Here is a 24,160-nt window from a genome sequence, read left to right as displayed (position 1 = left end):
TGGTCGAATGCTGTTTTTCTGATGAGCTGTCTGTGTCCAGTGGTGTTCCGCACGATTAGCGCTGGGTCCCTTGTTTTTAGTGTAAGTTAATGATCTGGATGTGAATGTAGGAGGTATGATCAGTAGGTTTACAGATGGGACAAAATTGGTGATGTGGTAAATATCAAAGAGCAAAGCCTTAGATTACAGGATGATATCGGCGGGGCAGCACTGCTGCATCACACAACCAGAGACCTGTGTTTGATATCGACGAGGCGGCACGGTGGCACTGCTGCATCACACAACCAGAGACCTGGGTTTGATTCCCGGTTTGTGTCACTCTCTCTCTTTCTTCCCGTGTCTGCTTGGTTTCCTCTGGATTCTCCGGTTTCCTCCCACAATCCAAAAGACGTGCTTTAGGTTAGGTGCATTGGCCATGCTAAATTCTCCCTCAGTGTATCCGAACAGATTTTCACAGTGACTTCATTGCAGTGTTCATGTTAGCCTACTTGTGACACTAATAAATGAACTTTAAAACTTTAATTCGATGGGCAGAACAGTGGCAAAATGAATTCAGACCTGAAAAGTTTGAGGTAATGCATTTTGGGAAGACTAACAAGGTAATGCACAATAAATGGTCAGATCCGAGGAAGTACAGAAGTTCAGAGGGACCTTGGTGTGCATGTCATAGATCCCTGAAGACAGCAGGACAGGGACACAATGTGGTTCAGAAGGCACATGGGATACTTGCCTTTATTACCGAGGCATTGAATATAAGAGCAGGGAGGTTATGATGGAGCTGTATAAAATGCTTGTGAGGCCACAGCTGGAGTACTGTGTGCAGTTCTGGTCGCCACACTATAAGAAGGATGTAATTGCACTGGAGAGGGTGCAGAGGAACCTCCCCAGGGTGTTGGCTGGGCTGGAGTGTTTCAGTTATCAAGAGAGACTGGATAAGCTGGCATTGTTTTTCTTGGAGCAGAGAAGGATGAAGGGGACCTCATTGAGGTGTATAAAATTCTGAGGGGCAAAGATAGGGGGATAGGAAGGAACTTTTCTCTTCAGTCGAGGGGTCAATAACCAGGGGCCTGGATTAAAGCTCAGGGGCAGGAGGTTTACAGGAGATGTGAGGGAAAATGTTTTCACCCAGAGGGTGGTGGGAATCTGGAACTCACTGCCTGAAAGGGTGGTAGAGGTGGGAACCTTCACAACATTTAAGAAGAATTTAGATAAGCTCTTGAAATTCCATAGCATACAAGGTTACGCACCAAGTGTGGAAAGGGATGAGAATAGAATGGTGCTTGATGGCCGGCACAAACATGATGGGCCGAAGGGCCTCTTTCCATGCTGTAGAACTCTATGATCACCCACGTTGGCAGCAAGTTCAATATCATCATCAGTCACAACCCCCTGTATCTTCACTCACTGAAACAATCCATTTAAAACATTTTTAGTTGAGGAATATAGTGATATTTCTGTTAGGCTGGCATTCTGCATGGAGGCCTTCACGACACACGACAGCGCAGAGTCGCTAAGCAGAGACTGATAGCCAAGTTCCGCACACATGAGGACGGCCTCAACCGGGATCTTGGATTCATGTCACACTGTCTGTAACCCCACGACTTGCCTGGGCTTGCAAAATCTCACTAACTGTCCTGGCTGGAGACAATACACATCTCTTCAACCTGTGCTTAACCCTCTCTCTGCTCACTTTGTCTGTACCTTTAAGACTTGATTACCTGTAAAGACTCACATTCCAAACATTATTTTGTAAATTGAGTTTGTGTCTTTATATGCCCTGTTTGTGAACTGAACACCCAGTCACCTGATGAAGGGGCAGCACTCCGAAAGCTAGTGGCTTTTGCTACCAAATAAACCTGTTGGACTTTAACCTGGTGTTGTGAGACTTCTTACTGTGTCCAGGAAGGAAGCAGTGAGCATGAATCTGTCAATCAGCCTCAATCAGCACCTTCAGGAGAATTGGGAGGGTGAATATTAGATACAGCAGAGTGAGAATGGAGGGAGAGTGTGTGGGATGGAGATTTACAGCTTTTGGGGAATGAGAGAGGAAAGAATGTTCCATAGGAACTTGAATTGTCTGTTCTGAATTTCTATCCTGTACTGACACTGATGACTTTTTCAAACTCATTTACAGGTTATCAGAAGGTGAGGATTTACAGAATGAAATTTTGAAACAAACGTCACGTTAACATCTGACAGAGTCACTCAATTCATCGGGACCTCAATATCATCGACCTTTGAATCTCGAAGGAGAAATGTTTCTCTGCTCTGCCTGCTTTAGAAGACTTTAAACATCAGTGTGACTGGAAAAGCACTGACACACACACACCTGAGTGAGAGTGTTCCAGTGCACTGAGTGTGGAAAGAGCTTTAACCGGTGACATTCACAGCGCGGCGAGACTACCCGTGTTCTGTGTGAGATTTAACTGACTGTTTAACCTGGAGAGTGACAAGGACACCCGCACCATGGAGAAACGGTGGAAATGTGGGGACTGTGGGAAGAGATACAGAGCCCCCTGTGACCTGGAAATCCATCGACGCAGTCACACCGGGGAGAGGCCATTCATAAGACCATAAGACATAAGACATAGGAGCGGAAGTAAGGCCATTCGGCCCATCGAGTCCACTCCACCATTCAATCATGGTTGATTTCAACTCCATTTACCCGCTCTCTCCCCATAGCCCTTAGCCCTTAATTCCTCGAGAAATCAAGAATTTATCAATTTCTGTCTTGAAGACGCTCAACGTCTCGGCCTCCACAGCCCTCTGTGGCAATGAATTCCACAGACCCACCACTCTCTGGCTGAAGAAATTTCTCCTCATCTCTGTTCTAAAGTGACTCCCTTTTATTCTAAGGCTGTGCCCCCGCGTCCTAGTCTCCCCTGTTAATGGAAACAACTTCCCTACGTCCATCCTATCTAAGCCGTTCATTATCTTGTAAGTTTCTATCAGATCTCCCCTCAACCTCCTAAACTCCAATGAATATAATCCCACGATCCTCAGACGTTCATCGTATGTCAGGCCTACCATTCCTGGGATCATCCGTGTGAATCTCCGCTGGACCCGCTCCAGTGCCAGTATGTCCTTCCTGAGGTGTGGGGCCCAAAATTGCTCACAGTACTCCAAATGGGGCCTAACCAGTGCTTTATAAAGCCTCAGAAGTACATCCCTGCTTTTGTATTCCAAGCCTCTTGAGATAAATGACAACATTACATTTGCTTTCCTAATTACGGACTCAACCTGCAAGTTTACCTTTAGAGAATCCTGGACTAGGACTCCCAAGTCCCTTTGCACTTTAGCATTATGAATTTTGTCACCGTTTAGAAAATAGTCCATGCCTCTATTCTTTTTTCCAAAGTGTACGGCCTCGCACTTGCCCACGTTGAATTTCATCAGCCACTTCTTGGACCACTCTCCTAAACTGTCTAAATCTTTCTGCAGCCTCCCCACCTCCTCAATACTACCTGCCCCTCCACCTATCTTTGTATCATCGGCAAACTTGGCCAGAATGCTCCCAGTCCCGTCATCTAGATCGTTAATATATAAAGAGAACAGCTGTGGCCCCAACACTGAACCACAATCTCACTCACATCAATGAGACACCCTTTAAATGCTCGGATTGTGAAAGTGGTTTCAAAAGTTCTCGGGATGTGATGATCCACCAGTGCATTCACACTGAGGAGAGACCGTTCAGCTGCTCTCACTGCACAAAGAGATTTAGAACGTCATCCCACCTACGGGAACACCAGGGAGTTCACACTGGGGAGAGACCGTTCACCTGCTGTGTGTGTGGGAAGGGATTCACTCAGTCATCCAGCCTGCGGGAACACCAGCGAGTTCACACTGGGGAGAGACCGTTCACCTGCTGTGTGTGTGGGAAAGGATTCACTCAGTCATCCAGCCTGCGGGAACACCAGCGAGTTCACAAATGATGACAGGGGTTGGATTCTGCTGTTCTTGCTGCTGTTAATCACATCCAGGACTGAACCATGTTCATTCTGACAGTTGGTGAAGTGGGAGGGTCGGAGGGTTTCTTTCTGTTGGACTGGCTGGACTCACGACTTTACTTCTAGTTCGCTGATGCTCTTTGAGCCTGGGAGAGCACATTTCACTGAAATGATATTTATTTTATCCTGGATAGTAAATAGTGTTTTTCCGACCACGACAGGTAGATCTAAAATAAATACAGAAAGAACTGGAAAAACACAACACGTCTTGCAGCATCTGTGGAGAGAGAAACAGTGTTAATGTTTCACACTACTGGATTGGGAATCAATCTTGTGAACCTCCTCTGAACTGCTTCCAATGCATTTATATCCTTTGTTTAATAGGAGACAAAATTGTACCCTGTGTTCAAGGTGCAATCTCAGCAACACCCTGCACAACTGGAGCATAACATCTTTACTTCTATGTTCAATTTCTCTCAGAATAAAGGATAACATTCCATTTATAAGAACTTTGATTTGTTTGAACTAAGATTTATGGGGGTTCTCTTGTTTACAATAACCTCACATGAGCAGCCTGGGAATGGAGGGATACAAATGATTGGTCTAGTTGGACCAAGGAGCGGCACAAGCTTGGAGGGCCGAAGGGCCTGTTTCCTGTGCTGTACTGTTCTTTGTTCTAATCATAAATCACACCAGGTTCCAGTGACTTAACCATATGGCAAGAAAGGATATTTTAAACGGTGAATTCAGAAAGTTTATGAACCATTAAAAATGTAACAAGTTAGAAAGATAAAAAAGCAAAGTATGGATCAACAGCAAAAGGAGGAAAGCTGAACTTTAACTTCTCCATCCTTCACAAACCAGGACATGAAGTGATGGCTCTGAAAACGTGGATAACTTGAAAAACTAACAGCTCTCAACGTCTCTCTGTCGGGCACAGTGTGAGGCACTGCTGCCTCACAGCAGAGGGTTCGAGTCCTGGCTTGGGTCACTGGCTGTGCAGAGTTCGCCCATTCTCCCCGTGTCTGTGCAGGTTTCCTCCGGGTGCTCCAGTTTCCTCCCACAGTCCGAAAGACGTGCTGGTTGGGTACATTGGCCATGCTAAATTCTCCCTCAGTTTACCCGAACAGGCACCAGAGTGTGGCGACTGGGGGATTTTCAGAGTAACTTCATTGCAATGTTAATGTAAGTCTATGTGTGACATTAATAAACAAACGATAAAAAAAGTTAACTTTTAAACACTTTTACTGAATTGGTTTCTCGAATCCCTTTTTTATACTTTCAAAATGTAGAAAGCCCAGCTCAGCTAATTGTTAGGAATTAGTGAATTGGTCTATAACTTGTCAATAATGAAATTGATTTGGTTTTTAGCTAATTGCACATATTGTCTTAATTTTAAGACATATCTTTCTCTCAGACGATATCTCTTAGCTTGGGGTAGCCTGATAATTGGGTCAACCGATAATTGGTTCACATCAGTCATTCAATGGTGAGACATCTTGAACAGGAGCCGATTCATTCCCTCCGGTCAAGGTTAACAAGTCCTTTCATCTTTCTTTATTCTGTCAGCATGGGAAGGGAACATCTGATAATTCCCACAGCATTTTAACCATTCTTAATGTGTTTATAATTCTAAGTTATAAACTTGTGTTCAAATTTACATTTCCAGCCTTTATAACATATGTATTAATGAATCATTTATTATTTAATTGTCTCACAATTAAGGCTGTCTATTTAACTAATCTGGCTGCTTTCCAATTGTGGGAACTTCAGGGCACAAAAAAGGTAGTTAGAGTCATAGAGGTTTACAGCATGGAAACAGGCCTTTCGGCCCAACTTGTCCATGCCGCCCAGTTTTTACCACTAAACTAGTCCTAATTGCCCTGTAATATTACTCATGATCTGTGCTTCCAAGCATTTTGAATGTGCATCTACAATAAGCAAACACATGTGATTCATGAAAGGCCCCCCAAGGGCCACATGTAGTCTGGACCACGGCCTATCAGGCCACTCCCATGGATGAAGTGGTAATGTACCCAGTGTGTTGGGGGGAATGAACTCAGAAGAATCATTCAACACTCAAACCTGATTCAATCGACAAACAGTTTATTGAGCTGGGCCAGCGGGGAGAAGCCACAGGGGCTGACCACGTGCAACTCCACCCAATAAAGAATATGATCAATTCTTATGCAGTTACTTAGTCCATCCCAGCTGGACACAATCCAATCAGAATGGTGATAGATTACATACATTACATAGAGGTGCAATTAAATTAGTATCTGGGCATCATGGGGCTTTGTCAGCATCTCATGAACAGATAGGTGCCCCCATCATGATGTTTTCCAGACCCCCTTATCTACCATCCTTGGGGTTTTCTTTGTACATAGACTGAGTTTGAAAAGGGGTGGATTAAAAGTTCTCAAATGGATGTCAGCACCCTTCCTTTATAGAACATAGAACATTACAGCGCAGAACAGGCCCTTCGGCCCACGATGTTGCACCGACCAGTTAAAAAAAAACTGTGACCCTCCAACCTAAACCAATTTCTTTTCGTCCATGAACCTATCTACGGATCTCTTAAACGCCCCCAAACTAGGCGCATTTACAACTGATGCTGGCAGGGCATTCCAATCCCTCACCACCCTCTGGGTAAAGAACCTACCCCTGACATCGGTTCTATAACTACCCCCCCTCAATTTAAAGCCATGCCCCCTCGTGCTGGATTTCTCCATCAGAGGAAAAAGGCTATCACTATCCACCCTATCTAAACCTCTAATCATCTTATATGTTTCAATAAGATCCCCTCTTAGCCGCCGCCTTTCCAGCGAAAACAATCCCAAATCCCTCAGCCTCTCCTCATAGGATCTCCCCTCCATACCAGGCAACATCCTGGTAAACCTCCTCTGCACCCTCTCCAAAGCCTCCACATCCTTCCTGTAATGTGGGGACCAGAACTGCACACAGTACTCCAAGTGCGGCCGCACCAGAGTTGTGTACAGTTGCAACATAACGCTACGACTCCTAAATTCAATCCCCCTACCAATAAACGCCAAGACACCATATGCCTTCTTAACAACCTTATCTACTTGATTCCCAACTTTCAGGGATCTATGCACACATACACCTAGATCCCTCTGCTCCTCCACACTATTCAAAGTCCTCCCGTTAGCCCTATACTCAACACATCTGTTATTCCTACCAAAGTGAATTACCTCACACTTCTCCGCATTAAACTTGTTTCAATCTAATGACCACACGGTCTGGGAATCATTTCTATTTAATAATCTCTCCTTTTAAACTCTGTTCTTCAGTATCCAATGCCAGAATTTTCCTTTTCATTGTGTTAATTGTGTCAGGAATAAATCTTTGGACCTGACAGGAAGTTTAACCCAAGATCAATCCAACACAGGACTGGTCAGAATCATTTCATATGTACCAAATTTTAAATAACCATTACAAATTAAAACTCTCATTCTCACATGTGAGTTTTATCCGGATTAAAATTCCTGCATGTTTAGTAAAATATCCTGGAAACATGTCTCTGTCCAGTAAATATGGCTCCAAGTTCATAACTTTTGAAAAAAAACATTTTATTAATTACACTTCCTTTTTTAAATGTTTGACTTAAATCACAGACAGAAAAACTCAAAGCCTGAAGCATTCAACCCACAAATATCATCCATACACAAACAGAGAAACTTAGCATGTGCTTTACAACAACAATAACCAAAATTAATTACTTAAGCGTTCTTGTGATTCTGTTTTTAAAACTTCCAAAAATGCCTTTAATCAAAGACTCAAGGTAAGGTTAATTCCCCAGAAAGATAAAACTTAACAAATGTAGCCCAAAACAATTATAAAACACATCTACAAACATCCACAGAAAACAAATGAAACACACAGATTCTCACAGCTCGTAAATTTCAGTCAATGAATCCTCAGCATTCTCTCTCGCAGTGATAGCTTCTTAAAGTGATAGAGCACTACAAGCTCACAACTCCTTGATTAAAATAAGATCCAAGATCCTTCATTATAACTTAACCCTTTTTAAGCCATTTTATCAGCAACATCTAATCTTTGTTAATTTAAAATCCCAAACACGTTACCACCTGCAATCTCTTTGTTCTTTACCTGGGGTTGAGGTGACAACAATATAAAATTCTCAGTTATTCCAAATTCCTCCAGGCTACGCTTAAAATTTCCACATTTAACTGGCTCCAATAAATCCACAATTATAAACTAAAATAGACACGAGTTTCTGGGTGATTTAAAAACAAGTTAAAAACAAGATGCCATAGGAAAGATAGAACAGGAGAAAAGAAAGGAGGGGGAGTTGCACTTTTGATTCAGGAAAACATCACGGCAGTACTGAGAGGGGACATATCCGAGGGTTCGCCCACTGAGTCAAAAGGGGTGAACTGAGAAATAAGAAGGGGGAAATCACTTTGATAGGGTTGTACTATAGGCCCCCAAATAGTCGGTGGGAAATTGAGGAGCAAATATGTAAGGAGATTACAGATAGTTCCAAGAAAAATAGGGTGGTAATAGTCGGGGATTTTAACTTTCCCAACATTGACTGGGACAGACATAGTATTCGAGGCTTGGATGGGGAGAAATTTGTTGAGTGTATTCAGGAGGAATTTCTCATTCAGTATGTGGATGGCCCGACTAGAGAGGGGCAAAACTTCACCTCCTCTTGGGAAATAAGGAAGGGCAGGTGATAGAAGTGTGAGTGAGGGATCACTTTGGGACCAGTGACCATAATTCCATTAGTTTTAAGATACCTATGGAAAATGATTGGTCAGGTCCAAAAGTTAAAATTCTAAATTAGGGCAAGGCCAATGTTGATGGTATCAGGCAGGAACTTTCGACAGTTAACTGGGGGAGTCTGTGGGAAGGCAAAGGGACGTCTGGAAAGTGGGAGGCTTTCAAAAGTGTTTTAACCAGTGTTCAGGATAAGCACATTGCTCTTAGAGTGAAGGGCAAGGCTGGTAGAAGTCAGGAACCCTGGATGACTCGAGATATTGAGGCCCTCATCAAGAAGAAGGAGGCACATGACATGCATAGGCAGCTGGGATCCCTTGAAGAATATAGAGGGTGTAGGAGTAGAATTAAGAGAGAAATCAGGAGGGCAAAAAGGGGACACGAGATTGTTTTGGCAGATAAGGCAAAGGATAATCCAAAGAGGTTCTATAAATACATAAAGTGCCAAAGAGTAACTAGGTAGAGAGTAGGGCCTCTTAAGGATCAACAAGGTCATCTATGTGCGGATCCACAAGAGATGGGTGAGATCATAAATGAATATTTTTCATCATTATTTATTGCTGAGAAAAGCATGGATGTTAGGGAACTTGGGGAAATAAAGTGATGTCTTGAGAAGTGTACTTATAACAGAGAAGGAGATGCTGGAAGTCATAAAGCGCATCAAGGTAGATAAATCCCCGGGACCTGATGAAGTGTATCCCAGAACACTGTGGGAGGCGAGGGAGGAAATTGCGGGTCTCCTAGCAGAGATATTTGAATCATCGATAGTCACAGGTGAGGTGCCTAAAGATTGGAGGGTGGCAAATGTGGAGCCTTTGTTTAAAAAGGGCTGCAGGGAAAAGCCTGGGAACTAAAGGGCGGTGTGATTCACATCTGTAAGTTGTCAGAAGGTATTTGAGAGACAGGATCTACAAGCATTTGGAGACACAAGGACTGATTAGGGACGGTCAGCATGGCTTTGTGAGTGGAAAATCATGTCTCACAAATTTGATTGAGTTTTTTGAAGGGGTAACCAAGAAGGTAGATGAGGGCAGTACAGGTGATGCTGTCTACATGGACTTTAGAAAGGCCTTTGACAAGGTATCGCGTGGTAGATTGTTGCTTAAGGTTAAATCTAATGAAATCCAGGGTGAGTTAGCCAAATGGATACAAAACTGGCTTGATGACAGAAGACAGAGGGTGGTTGTAGAAGGATGTTTTTCAAACTGGAGCCTGTGACCAGCGGTGTGCCTCAAGGATCGGTGCTGGGTCCACTGTTATTTGTCATTTATATTAATGATTTGGATGAGAATGTAGGAGGCATGGTTAGTAAGTTTTCAGATGACACCAAAGTTGGTGGCATCGTGGACAGTGGAGAAGGCTATCTAGGATTGTAGCGCGATCTTGATCAATTGGACCAGTGGGCTGACGAATGGCAGATGGAGTTTAATTTAGATAAATGCGAGGTAATACATTTTGGGCGATCGAACCAGGACAGGACTTACTCCGTTAATGGTAGGGTGTTGGGGAGAGTTACAGAACAGAAATCTAGGGGTACAGGTACATAGCTCCTTGAAAATGGAGTTGCAGGTGGACAGAGTGGTGAAGAAGGCATTCTGCATGTTGGTCAGAACATTGAATACAGGAGTTCGAATGTCTTGTTGAAGTTTTACAAGACATTGGTAAGGCCACACTTGGAATACTGTGTACAGTTCTGGTCACCCTATGATAGAAAGGATATTATTAAACTAGAAAGAGTGCAGAAAAGATTTATTAGGATGCTACCGGGACTTGATGATTTGAGTTATAAAGAGAGGCTGGATAGACTGGGACTTTTTCCCTGGAATGTAGGAGGCTTAGGGGTGAACTTATAGAGGTCTATAAAATAATGAGGGGCATAGATCAGCTAGATAGTCAATATCTTTTCCCAAAGGTAGGGGAGTCTAAAACTAGAGGGCATAGGTTTAAGGTGAGAGGGGAGAGATACAGAAGGGTCCAGAGGGGCACTTGTTTCACACAGAGGGTGGTGAGTGTCTGGAAAAAGGTGCCAGAGGTAGTAGTAGAGGCAGGTACAATTTTGTCTTTTAAAAAGCGTTTAGACAGTTACATGGGTAAGATGGGTGTCGAGGGATATGGGCCAAACGTGGACAATTGGGATGAGCACAGGGGTTAAAAAAGGGGCGGCATGGACAAGTTGGGCTGAAGGGCCCGTTTCCAAGCTGGAAACCTCTATGACTCCATGACTAAATCAACTGTCTGCTGAAAGGGTTAACTTTTCTACAGAACCGAAAGGGGTGGGGAGTGAGAAGAAACTTGGCACACAGTTACATCACTTTACATAATTTTTAAAAACTTCTCTAACAACAAAACAAAGTTGATTTTAAACTTTATCTATGAATTCTTTTGTTCTCTTCCTCAACCTAATTATTTTAATTTGATCAGTTTTTGTTAGAACATAGAACATAGAACATAGAACATTACAGCGCAGAACAGGCCCTTCGGCCCACGATGTTGCACCGACCAGTAAAAAAAAAAAAAAAAAAACTGTGACCCTCCAACCTAAACCAATTTCTTTTCGTCCATGAACCTATCTACGGATCTCTTAAACGCCCCCAAACTAGGCGCATTTACTACTGATGCTGGCAGGGCATTCCAATCCCTCACCACCCTCTGGGTAAAGAACCTACCCCTGACATCGGTTCTATAACTACCCCCCCTCAATTTAAAGCCATGCCCCCTCGTGCTGGATTTCTCCATCAGAGGAAAAAGGCTATCACTATCCACCCTATCTAAACCTCTAATCATCTTATATGTTTCAATAAGATCCCCTCTTAGCCGCCGCCTTTCCAGCGAAAACAATCCCAAATCCCTCAGCCTCTCCTCATAGGATCTCCCCTCCATACCAGGCAACATCCTGGTAAACCTCCTCTGCACCCTCTCCAAAGCCTCCACATCCTTCCTGTAATGTGGGGACCAGAACTGCACACAGTACTCCAAGTGCGGCCGCACCAGAGTTGTGTACAGTTGCAACATAACGCTACGACTCCTAAATTCAATCCCCCTACCAATAAACGCCAAGACACCATATGCCTTCTTAACAACCTTATCTACTTGATTCCCAACTTTCAGGGATCTATGCACACATACACCTAGATCCCTCTGCTCCTCCACACTATTCAAAGTCCTCCCGTTAGCCCTATACTCAACACATCTGTTATTCCTACCAAAGTGAATTACCTCACACTTCTCCGCATTAAACTCCATCCGCCACCTCTCGGCCCAACTTTGCAACCTGTCTAAGTCTTCCTGCAAACTACGACACCCTTCCTCACTGTCTACCACACCACCGACTTTGGTGTCATCAGCAAATTTGCTAATCCACCCAACTATACCCTCATCCAGATCATTAATAAATATTACAAACAGCAGTGGCCCCAAAACAGATCCCTGAGGTACACCACTTGTAACCGCACTCCATGATGAATATTTACTATCAACCACCACCCTCTGTTTCCTATCCGCTAGCCAATTCCTGATCCAATTTCCTAGATCACCCCCAATCCCATACATCTGCATTTTCTGCAGAAGCCTACCATGGTGAACCTTATCAAACGCCTTACTAAAATCCATATATACCACGTCCACTGCCTTGCCCCCATCCACCTCCTTGGTCACTTTCTCAAAAAACTCAATAAGGTTAGTAAGGCACGACCTACCTGCCACAAAACCATGCTGACTATCACCTATCAATTCATTACTCTCCAAATAACTATAAATCCTATCCCTTATAATTTTTTCCAACATCTTGCCGACAACAGAAGTGAGACTCACCGGTCTATAATTCCCGGGGAAGTCTCTGTTCCCCTTCTTAAACAATGGGACAACATTCGCTAACCTCCAATCTTCTGGTACTATACCAGAGGCCAACGACGACCTGAAGATCAGAGCCAGAGGCTCTGCAATCACTTCTCTTGCCTCCCAGAGAATCCTTGGATAAATCCCATCCGGACCAGGGGATTTATCTATTTTCAGACCCTCCAGAATATCCTGCACATCCTCCTTATCAACTGTAATACTGTCTATTCTACTCCCCTGCAACCCAGTGTCCTCCTCAGCTATATTCATGTCCCCTTGCGTGAACACCGAAGAGAAATATTGGTTCAATGCTTCACCAATCTCCTCCGGTTCCACACATAACTTCCCTCTGCCATCTATAACTGGCCCTAAACTTGCCCTAACCAACCTTCTGTTCTTGACATACCTATAGAACGCCTTAGGATTCTCTTTAACCCTATCCGCCAAAGTCTTCTCATGTCCCCTTTTAGCCCTTCTAAGCTCGCTCTTCAACTCCCTCTTAGCCAATCTAAAGCTTTCTAGTGCACTACCCGAGTGCTCACGTCTCATCCGAACATAAGCCTCCTTTTTCTTTTTAACCAACAAAGAAACTTTTTTGGTGCACCACGGTTCCCTAGCCCTACCAATTCCTCCTTGCCTGACAGGGACATACCTATCACAGACTCGCAGTAGCTGCTCCTTGAAAAAACTCCACATGTCGGACGTTCCCAGTCCCTGTAATCTCCTAGTCCAACCTATGTTTCCTAATTCTCTCCTAATAGCCTCATAATTACCCTTCCCCCAGCTAAAACCACTGGCCCGAGGTTCATGCCTATCCCTTTCCATCACTAAGGTGAACGTAACCGAATTGTGGTCACTATCACCAAAATGCACACCAACTTCCAAGTCTAGCACCTGGTCTGGCTCATTTCCCAGCACCAGATCCAATATAGCCTCACCTCTAGTTGGCCTGTCTACATACTGAGTCAAAAAACCTTCCTGCACGCTTTGAACAAAAACTGACCCCTCTAACGAGCTAGAGCTATAACAATTCCAGTCAATATTAGTCAAGTTAAAATCCCCCATAACAATTGCCCTATTACTTTCACTCCTAAGCAGGATTGACTCCGCAATCCTTTCCTCAACCTCTCTAGAACTTTTAGGAGGTCTATAAAAGACTCCCAACAGGGTGACCTCTCCTCTCCTATTTCTAATCTCCGCCCATACTACCTCAACAGATAAGTCCTCATCAAACCTCCTCTCTGACACTGTGATACAATCTCTGACCAATAATGCTACCCCTCCCCCTCTTCTACCTCCTTCCCTACTTCGACTAAAACATTTGAACCCCGGGACCTGCAGCATCCATTCCTGCCCCTGCTCTATCCATGTCTCTGAAATAGCCACAACATCGAAGTCCCAGGTACTGATCCACGCTGCAAGTTCACCCACTTTATTGCGAATACTCCTGGCATTGAAGTATACACATTTCAAACCCTGCTCCACCCCACCTCTGCAATGCCGTGCATTGCAGTCCCCATCCATGCATCCCTCACTTTCAGCCCCACTACTCAGGATCCCTCCCCCCCCCGAATCAGTTTAAACCTCCCTGCATGGCCTTAGCAAATTTACCCCCCAGGATATTGGTCCCCTTCTGATTAAGGTGTAGACCATCCTTCTCATAGAGGTCACACCTTCCCCAGTACGAGCCCCAATTGCTTAAGTACCTGAACCCCTCCCTCCTGCACCATCCCCTCAGCCATGAATTCAAACCTTCCCTCTCCTTATTCCTCTCTAAACTATCCCGTGGTACAGGCAAGAGTCCAGAGATAACCACTCTGTCAGTCTTGGCCTTTAGTTTCCACCCCAACTCCATAAATCCCTGCCTAATATCCCCTTCCCCTATCCTCCCTATGTCGTGTGTCCCCACATGTACAATAACTTGTGGTTTATCTCCCTCCCCCTAAGAGTCCTGAATACCCTGTCAGACACATCCCGGACCCCAGCCCCTGGTAGGCAACACACCAACCCTGAGTCCCTACCTTTAGTTCCGACCCTCCTATCTGTCCCCTTAATTGCGGAGTCCCCAATCACAAGGCCCAGTCTTTTACAGTCCCTAACCACCTGAGCTTTCTCACTCGGCTCACCCCCAGAGATCTGCTCTCTATGCTCAGTTGATTCCTCCTCAACTGTAGCCTCCAGCACCGAAAACCTATTATGGAGGGGAACCGCCCCAGGGGATTGTCTTCCCGATTGCTTCTTACCCCTCCTCCTGGCATTGACCCAAGCCTCATTTCTAGGAGTTACTTAGGGATGGGTAAGTTAGGGATGGGTAACTTCTGTTCTTTATAAACTGGTTCACTCATTTTGTTAATTCTACATGGGCTCGGAGAATCAGAACCCAGACTTTATCATCCTTATCATTTTTCTCCTTCTGCCACCACTCCCTCTGTTTTGAAGGAGGGTCATGGGGATTCCAATCAGAACTAATCATTTCATCAGAAGAGTAAAATACTGCAGATACTGGAATCTGAAACAAAAACACAAAATGCTGGAAAATCTCAGTAGGTCTGACAGCACCTGTGAAGAATGGAGCCAAAGTTTCAATACTGGATGACCCTTCATAACAGCTCTCATGAAGCATCATCCAGACTCAAAACGTTGGCTCTGTTCTCTAATCATTTTATCGATACATTTCTTGTTCTTAGTTTGAGGTTTCAGGTGAGAGGAGAGAGATACAAAAGGGTCCAGAGGGGCAGTTTTTCACTCAGGTCGTGGTGAGTGTCTGGAACGAGTTGCCAGAGGCAGTGGTAGAGGTGGGTACAATACTGTCTTTTCAAAAGCATTTAGACAGTTACACGGGTAAGATGGGTATAGAGGGATATGGGCAAAATACGGGCAATTGGGACTAGCTTAGTGGTAAAAACTGAGCGGAATGGACAAGTTGGGCTGAAGGGCCTGTTTCCATGTTGTAAACCTCTATAACTTCCTAACACCCTGTCACTCTGTGATCCGTGTGAAATCTAAAAACCATGTATTTGCAACAAGACTCAAAGAGCATCAGCCCACTGGAGGCAAAGTCATGAGACCGGCCAGTCCAGCAGAAAGAAACCCTCCGACCCTCCCCATTGACCACCTGTGAGAATGAACAAAATGCAGTCCTGGATGTAATTGAGAGCAGAAACAATAACAGCAGAATCCAACCTCTGGAATCACTCGTGAACTCGCTGGTGTCTCAGCAGGTGGGATGAAACTCTGAATCCCTTCCCACACTGAGAGCAGGTGAATGGCCTCTCCCCAGTGTGAACTCGCTGGTGTGTCTGCAAGTTGGATGACTGAGTGAATCCCTTCCCACACTGAGAACAGTTGAATGGTCTCTCCCCAGTGTGAACTCGCTGGTGTCTCTGCAGGTGGGATGACTGAGTGAATCCCTTCCCACACTGAGAGCAGGTGAACGGCCTCTCCCCTGTGTGAACTCGCTGGTGTGTCCGCAGATCAGATGAGTTAGTGAATCCCTTCCCACACTGAGAGCAGATGAATGGTTTCTCCCCAGTGTGAACTCGCTGGTGTATTCGCAGGCTGGATAACAGAATGAATCCCTTCCCACACTGAGAGCAGGTGAACGGCCTCTCCCTTGTGTGACGTAGCTGGTGTCTCTGCAGGTCGGCTGACTGAGTGAATCTCTTCCCACACTGAGAGCAGGTGAACGGTCTCTCCCCAGTGTGAACTCGTTCGTGTGTCCGCAGGATGGATGAGTTCGTGAATCCCTTCCCACACTGAGAACAGTTGAATGGCCTCTCCCCAGTGTGAACTCGTTGGTGTCTCTGCAGGAGGGATAACAGAATGAATCCCTTCCCACACTGAGAGCAGGTGAACGGCCTCTCTCCTGTGTGAACTTGCTGGTGTTTCTGCAAGCTGGATAACTGAATGAATCCCTTCCCACACTGAGAGCAGGTGAATGGTTTCTCCCCAGTGTGAACTCGCTGGTGTATCCGCAGGCTGGATAACAGAATGAATCCTTTCCCACACTGAGAGCAGGTGAATGGCCTCTCCCCAGTGTGAACTCGTTCATGTGTCCGCAGGGTGGATAATTGAGTGAATCCCTTCCCACACTGAGAGCAGGTGAACGGCCTCTCCCCAGTGTGAACTCGCTGGTGTCTCTGCAGGTCGGATAACTGACTGAATCCCTTCTCACATTGAGAGCAGGAAAATGGCCTCTCTCCAGTGTGAACTCGCTGGTGTCTCTGCAGGAGGGATAATCGAGTGAATCCCTTCCCACATTGAGAGCAGGTGAATGGTCTCTCCCCAGTGTGGCTGCGTCGATGAGCTTCCAGCTTAGATGGGGCTCTGTATCCCTTCCCACAGTCCCCACATTTCCATGGTTTCTCCATGGTGCAGGTGTCCTTACCTCTCTCTTGACTGGACAATTAGTTGAAACTTCGCCCACACTCAGAACAAGATTACAGTCTCTCCCCGCTGTGAATGGTGTGATATTTATTCAGACTGTGTAACTGGTTAAAGCTCTTTAGTCAGTGCATTGGAACACTCTCACTCGAGTGTGGCAGAGTGTTGATGCTTTTTCACTCACACTGACATTTCAAATCTTTTCAAATCGACAGACTGGACAATCATTTCTCCTTCTGGATTCAAAGTCCGATGATATTGAGGTCCCAAGGAATATGACTCTGTCACGTCTAGACATGACGTTCGAGATTTCGGCCTGTGATTCCTCTTTCAATATCCTGTAAAACGAGTTTACAAAAGTCATCAGTGTCAGTACAGCATAGAAATTCAGAACAGACAATTTCTATGGAACATTCTTTCCTCTCTCATTCCCCAAAAGCTGTAAATCTCCATCCCACACACTCTCTCCCCATTCTCAGCAGGTCTGGCAGCATCTGTATGGAGAGAAAAGAACTGATGTTTCAGAGCTTTGACAAAGGGTCATCTGGACAAGAAACATCAGCTCTTGATGTAGGAAGAGAGATTCCTATTCGCTGATTCAGGCAGGCTCCATTGTGACGTCACAATGCGGAAGTTGTCCAATGAGCTTCAGATTGAAACTTCCTCTTCTGGACAACATCTGGGAGGAAATCAATGTTTCCCCCTTTCCATTTCTTTTCTCATTCTGGGGAAATTGGGGACTTGCAGCAACTGAAGGGAATGAAGTGAATTTGGTCTGTATATTCCACACATTTTTACTCCAGTAATGTAGACATTTATTTGTCTGGCAGCCTGCATGGAAATTTTCAGCTCTCTGCATCCAGGGCAAGAAGCAGTGAGCACGGATCTGTCAATCACACATGAGGATGGCCTCAACCGGGATCTTGGGTTCATGTCACACTATCTGTAACTCACACTATCTGTAACCCCCACAAATTGCCTGGGCTTGCAAAATCTCACTAACTGTCCTGGCTGGAGACAATACACATCTCTTTAACCTGTGCTTCACCCTCTCTCCACTCACATTGTCTGTACCTTTAAGACTTGATTACCTGTAAAGACTCACATTCCAACCATTATTTTGTAAATTGAGTTTGTGTCTCTGTGCCCTGTTTGTGAATAGAACTCCCACTCACCTGATGAAGAGCAGCGCTCCAAAATCCTGTGGCTTATGCCAGCAAATTAACCTGTTGGATTTTAACCTGGTGTTGTGAGATTACTTACTGTCTGAGGCTGAACTAGGCTGTTCACAACCAGGGTGAAATAGTTCATCCCAATATGAGCTTCCAACCACGTCCACATCATCATCAAGACCACCTTCATTCAAAGTAATTAATTAATTAACAGTAATGAATCATAAAATACATTGTAGGAGGAGGCCATTCAGCCCATCGAGCCTGCACCGACAACAATCCCATCCAGGCCCTATCCACATATTTACCTGTTAATCCCCCTGATGCCAAGGGTTAATTTATAATGGCCAATCTGTCTAACCTGCACATCTTTAGACTGTGGAAGGAAACCGGAACACCTGGAGGAAACCCACCCAGACACAGGGAGAATGTAGAAACTCTGCACAGACAGTGACCCGAGGCTGGAATTGAACCCGGGTCCCTGGCGCTGTTAGGCAGCTGCACTAACCACTGTGCCACCGGGCCACATGTCAGTGCCATCGCCCGACTCCAGCCCAGTGTCAGCTCATCTGGAAACCTCACCCATTCCATTGTGACATCACACTCTCACCCATTCCATTGTGACGTCACACTCTCACCCATTCCATTGTGACATCACACTCTCACCCATTCCATTGTGACCTCACACTCCCACCCATTCCATTGTGACCTCACACTCTCACCCATTCCATTGTGACGTCAGGGCTTCACTCTCCGATCACAATCCCTGCCGGCCTCCCACATGCAGCCTCAATGGCGGCAGTCAGCCCGGGTCTAACACTACAAGCTGCCGCTCCATTTGGTACAAAGGGGGGGACCCGGAAGTTCATTTCCGGGGTTTGGGGTTGAACAACATGTTTACAAAGCCTCTCCACCCACCCGCCACATTTATCATTCCCCGCACGCCGCCCTCTACCTCGTATTGATCTCGCTACCGAGTTAAAACCGTCCATCCGTCGCCATTACCCGCACTGCGCATGCTTCAGGCCCCGCCTCTCATTCACTCCGATTGGTTGGAGGACCAGCCACTCCCCCTCGGTCCTCCAGTCCCGCCCCCTCTTCCTATTGGTCCAGAGCTGCCGTCAATCAGTCCCCGGGCATTGTGATGTGGAGCATGCGCAGTGTCATTGCTGTCCTTGGCGCTTGTTTGTCCCGGAGAAGCGGAGTCAGCGTTAGGCGGTGGCTGGGAGGATTTGGAAACACTTTGTGGATCCGCAAACCCTTCAGAATCATTGTCAGCTCCCTGGTTTGCAGCTGCGGGGCTTCTCCCTCCCTCCCTCCCGGGAACAGGCCCAGGTTAACGGCCCCATCCTGGCTCAGCCACTGGAGGATGGTTCACATCAGAGGATGGGGGAGGGGGACAATAAATAAGAGGTTACACTTTGGCCTCAAATCAATGAGGACTCTGATCTCTGGGAAGGAAGGAAACCCTGGGAGGTGGGCGGGGAGGATTCACAAACACCCGCTGGAGGCCCCAACAGCCCCAATAAGACCCATTGGTTTTATTGTCAGTCTGCAGACAGGAGCTGGAGAACTGAACCCAGACAGAGGAGAGGGAGGGAGAAAACTGGGAGTGGAGGAAAGAAATGGTGAGATGGGTTTGGATTTCAGCCCAGGGAGGAGGGAGAGTGTGTGGGACGGAGATTTACAGATTTGGGGGAACAAGAAAGGAAAAAATGTTCCAGAAAGACTAGAATTGTTCAGAGTTTCTCTCCTGTTCTGACAGTGATGACTTTTCTAAACTGTTTTTACAGGATATTCAAAGTGAAGGAATGGCAGACAGAAAACTCAAACCGAACATCACATCTGACAAAGTCATTCAGTTCCTTCGGAGCTGAATATGATCGGTCTTTGAATGTGGAAGGAGCAATATTTGTCTGTTCTGCCTGTGGGCAAAGAAATTCAACATCAGTGTGACCAGAAAAGCAGCAGGACAAACACACACCCGAGTGAGAGTGTTCCAGTGAACCGACTGTGGAAAGAGCTTTAACCAGTTACACAGCCTGAAAAAAAATCACAGTTCACAGCAGGGTGAAACTACGTGTATGTTGTGTGTGTGGATGAGGCTTGAACTGATCATCCAACCTGGAGAAACACAAGGGCACCAGCACCATGGAGAAACCGTGGAAATGTGTGGATTGTGGGAAGGGATTCAGTTTCCCATCACAACTGGAAGTTCATCGGCGCAGTCACACTGGGGAGAGACCGTTCACCTGCTCTGTTTGTGGGAAGGGATTCACCCATTCATACAACCTTCTGACTCACCAACGGGTTCACACTGGGGAGAGGCCGTTCACCTGCCCTGTGTGTGGGAAGGGATTCACTCGCTCATCCCACATTGTGACACACCAACTTGTTCACACTGATGAGAGACTGTCTCCATGTTCTGACTGTGGGAAGAGTTTTAAATGCAAAAAAGATCTGCTGACGCACCAACGTATTCACACTGGGGAGAGACCGTTCACCTGCTGTGTGTGTGGGAAAGGATTCATTCAGTCATCCCACTTGCAGACACATCAACTTGTTCACTCTGATAACAAACTTTTTAATTGTTCCCACTGTGAGAAGAGCTTTAAAAATAAAAAAGATCTGCTGACGCACCAATATACTCACACTGGGGAGAGGCCATTCACCTGCTGTGTGTGTGGGAAGGGATTCAGCCATCCATCTGCCCTATTGAACCACCAGAGAATTCACACTGGGGAGAGGCCCTTCACCTGCTCAGACTGTGGGAAGGGATTCATTAATTCATCCAACCTTCTGATACACCAGCAACTCCACACAGGGGATCGACCGTTCACCTGCTCTGAATGTGGGAAGGGATTCACCCGTTCATACAACCTTCTGACACAGCAGCAGGTTCACAGTGAGGAGAGGCCATTCACTTGCTCCGTATGTGGGAAGGGATTCACTCGTTCATCCAACCTATTGAATCACCAGCGAGTTCACACTGGGGAGAGGCCGTTCACCTGCTCCACGTGTGGGAAGGGATTCAGTCAGTCATCTATCCTGCTGACACATCAGAGAGTTCACAGTGGGGAGAGGCCATTTACCTGCTCTGTTTGTGGGAAGGGATTTTCTCATTTATCTTATCTTCTGAAACACCAGCGAGTTCACACTGGGGAGAGGCCGTTCACCTGTAATGTCTGTGGAAAGGGATTTATTCAGTCATCCCACCTGCTAACACACCGGCGAGTTCACAAGGGACTGCAAGGTTTGGATTCTACACTTATCGTTGCTGTTAATCATATCCAGGACTGAATCATGTTCACTCTGACTTTTTTCTTCTGTTGAGGTTTGATATTCTGAATAAATGTGAAATAGACATTTGATTGAATCATTGTTGTAGATTTTTGTCTTTTCCATTTGAGTGTTTAACGTCACCAGGCTGGAGCTCAGAAAGGGCAATCTGAGGGAGGATCACACAGTAGGAACAGAACTTCATTCTTGACCCAGTCCTTCAGGGTCACGCTGAGAGGGACAAACAGCACTTTGGTCTTTTTCGTCACTTTTCACTGACAGCAAAGTCCCCGTGTGGGTGAATCCTGAGGTGTGAAAAAAATGTGTCCCAGCCGCTCTTTTCCATGGTTCAGAGCTCCCAGACATGGAACAGAAGCTCCTTTACAACTGTGTTTAGAGTCAGGAAGAACAATGGTGAATGCTGGAAACGTGCTGTCAAAGATTGGTGTAAAACTGGGATCTATTCCTGACTGAGAGTGAAACGGCAGGTTTAGGTTTCCAGACTAAAAATGCAAAAAAGTCTAAAACATTTTAATGTGTGTGTGTGTGTCAGTCCTGGTTTATTGAACAGAAACTGGCTTCAAATAAATTGTTTGAAGTCTGCATTAAAGTAGCAGCTGGAGACGTTCAAAGGACCCTGTTAACTGCTGGGACAATTAGACAACAATTTGATTCCCAGATAGAGAAGGAGCTGCAGTGTGTGTCCAAGAATTCTCAGTTTTGTTGATGTGTGCTTCCCATACACTATCCTTTTAAATAAACCTCACTCCTATCAGCCTTTAACCATTATAAACAGAACAGAGAGAAGCTGAGCAGCACCAGAGCCCTGACTGACCATTTAAGAATGAGTGATGTGTTCAGCTGAAGTTTCCTGTTGGTAGTTTTCTGGGTGATCTCCTTATTTTGATCATTCTCAGTGACCCCTGGGTGTGAACCTGCTCTCCTCTCTTTTAGACATTCACTCACTTAACATCTCCTCTCTCTCAGAAACTCAATCACTTAACCTCTCTCATCTCTCTAACACTCACTGAACGTCTCTCTCTCTCTCTCCAGGCATTCACTCACACTTACCTCACCTTCCACCTCTCTTACACTCTAACCTCGCTCCTGTCTCACATTCACTTAACCTCTCTCCTCTCGGATACTGTGTTCGTCACTTAATGTCTCTCTATCTTTCTTTCAAACACTCACTCATTTAACCTTCCTATTTCAGATAATGCTTAAACTTATTCATTGTTTTCTCTCTCTCATTACCTCTCTCTGAAAAAGCACAAACAGACTTCATCTCTCTTCGCTGTCTGAGAAAACATCTAATTGATGGAGATTCAATCCTCTCTGTTTCTCTCTCCCACTTCCTCTGACAGGCCCTGACTCACTTTAAATCTCCTCTTTTCTAATAACCCTGTTTGGGAAAACTCATTTGTTCTCTAATTCCTCCTCATTTCTCCCAGTGATGACCCTCAGTCCATCTCCCAATTCAGTGAATCTGTTAAAAGTCCAAATAATCTCCTTTCTTTATTGTTTAAAACAGGAATGGAGCTGAATGTAATGCTGAGACCAGTAGCAATCTGTGTGGTTGTTCTTGATGCTGTCAGAGTGAGTTCACCCTCACAGACAGGAAGACTGTTCACAGTGATAACATCAAACTGACGCCGGCTGTTTCATTCTCAGGTAACACAACTTCCTGTTTCTCTGCTGCCGGTTCAAAAACGCACATCTCACTTCTGAGCAGAAAATAAATCCAGGGACAACAATCTGTTGAGAACATCTGTCAATGCGGCCTATATCTGTCCACAGAGTCAGGGCAGAATCTCACAGGTCACATTGTGGTGACATTTACAAATGAGTCAGTTATTTCTGTTCAGAGTTTCCATTCACAGATATAGCCAGCTGTGTCTGTGGATCAGTTTCTAAATCATAGAAACCCTACAGTGCAGGAGGAGGCCATTCGGCCCATCAAGTCTGCACCGACCACAATCCCACCCAGGCCCTACCCCCATATCCCTACATATATTTACCCGCTAATCCCTCTAACCTACACATCTCAGAACACTAAGGGGCAAATTTAGCATGGCCAATCAGCCTAACCCACACATCTTTGGAGGAAGGAAGGAGCACCCGGAGGAAACCTACGCAGACACGAGGAGAGTGTGCAAACTCCACACAGACAGCGACCCGAGCCAGGAATCGAGCTCAGGTCCCTGGAGCTGTGAAGCAGCAGTGCTAACCACTGTGCTACCGTGCCACCCACTGAGTTCCCTCTGCTCTGATGTGGAGATGCCGACTCTGCTCCCCATAGCTGGGAACTGATAGCCTGCTCCCTTAAATTCTATATCATTCTCTCTGTATTGCTTGTTTCCTCTGTTTCTCAGCTTTTATCTTTGATTGCGTCATCTTTCTGCTTTTTAAAATCTTTCTCAATTTTTCTCTCAGTCTTTCTGTCTCTCCTTTCCTCTGTATCTCTCTCAGGCTCTGTGTGTTCCTATTTGATCAAGATGTTCAAAATCATGAAGAGTTTCTGATTGATTATAGAGGGAAAAACAGGGAGAAAAGCAGAAAAACCCGGCAGGTCCGGCGGCATCTGTTCAGAGAGTTAACATTTTGAGTCCATGTAATTCTTCAGAGCAGGAAAAACATGCGTTATCCATCTTAGATTAGGGAATGTGATGGGGAGATTTAATAGAGGTGTTTAAAATGACAAATGATTTATGATAGTGTCAATGGAGAGAAATTATCTCCCAGGAGCAGGAGGGTTTGTCGATGGAGAGAATCAATTTCCTC

The 24,160-nt window shown here is 45.5% G+C and overlaps 4 protein-coding genes and 1 long non-coding RNA gene across 6 annotated transcripts in view; 3 read left to right on the top strand and 2 right to left on the bottom strand.

The window, feature by feature from the left end:
* LOC144485303 (uncharacterized) overlaps positions 1–24,160 on the bottom strand; it is a 461,444-nt gene that overhangs the window by 57,858 nt on the left and 379,426 nt on the right. The gene's annotated exons all lie outside the window — the stretch shown is intronic.
* The window catches only part of LOC144485290 (uncharacterized), a 308,115-nt gene that overhangs the window by 83,346 nt on the left and 200,609 nt on the right, over positions 1–24,160 (top strand). The window lies entirely within an intron of this gene.
* LOC144485282 (uncharacterized) lies at positions 15,735–19,132 on the bottom strand. The gene is made up of 3 exons (XM_078203490.1): positions 19,056–19,132; positions 18,192–18,284; positions 15,735–17,266 (listed from the first exon to the last, which is right to left on the bottom strand). The coding sequence occupies exon 3, from the start codon at positions 16,913–16,915 to the stop codon at positions 15,737–15,739; it is 1,179 nt and encodes a 392-aa protein (XP_078059616.1). The 5' UTR covers positions 16,916–17,266; positions 18,192–18,284; positions 19,056–19,132; the 3' UTR covers positions 15,735–15,736.
* The window catches only part of LOC144485293 (uncharacterized), a 113,353-nt gene continuing 108,450 nt past the window's right edge, over positions 19,258–24,160 (top strand). Inside the window, exon 1 of the mRNA XM_078203503.1 lies at positions 19,258–19,769. The gene's annotated coding sequence lies outside the window, so the exon portion shown is untranslated. The remainder of the gene's footprint in view (positions 19,770–24,160) is intronic.
* Positions 19,269–23,241, top strand: LOC144485291 (uncharacterized). Of its 2 annotated transcripts, XM_078203500.1 has the most exons (3): positions 19,300–19,373; positions 19,894–21,353; positions 22,911–23,241. In XM_078203500.1, the coding sequence occupies exons 2-3, from the start codon at positions 20,252–20,254 to the stop codon at positions 23,027–23,029; spliced, it is 1,221 nt and encodes a 406-aa protein (XP_078059626.1). In that variant the 5' UTR covers positions 19,300–19,373; positions 19,894–20,251; the 3' UTR covers positions 23,030–23,241. The 2 variants fall into 2 exon arrangements, with proteins under 2 accessions (XP_078059627.1, XP_078059626.1); XM_078203501.1 differs by lacking the exon at positions 22,911–23,241 and having other exon boundaries at positions 19,269–19,728; positions 19,894–21,469.

The sequence above is a fragment of the Mustelus asterias genome, unplaced genomic scaffold (assembly GCF_964213995.1).
Source record: "Mustelus asterias unplaced genomic scaffold, sMusAst1.hap1.1 HAP1_SCAFFOLD_184, whole genome shotgun sequence".
Classification (NCBI taxonomy): Eukaryota; Metazoa; Chordata; class Chondrichthyes; order Carcharhiniformes; family Triakidae; genus Mustelus; species Mustelus asterias.
This window is presented reverse-complemented; position numbering and strand designations above follow the sequence as displayed.

What these genes read in the sequence shown, in the direction of transcription:
- LOC144485282 (XM_078203490.1), bottom strand. Translation starts at nt 16,915, where the DNA reads ATGGAGAAACCATGGAAATGTGGGGACTGTGGGAAGGGATACAGAGCC.
- LOC144485291 (XM_078203500.1), top strand. Translation starts at nt 20,252, where the DNA reads ATGGAGAAACCGTGGAAATGTGTGGATTGTGGGAAGGGATTCAGTTTC. An exon ending in AGTTCACAAGGGACTGCAAG is followed by an intron (nt 21,354 to 22,910) that starts GTTTGGATTCTA and finishes TGTTTAAAACAG; the next exon opens with GAATGGAGCTGAATGTAATG.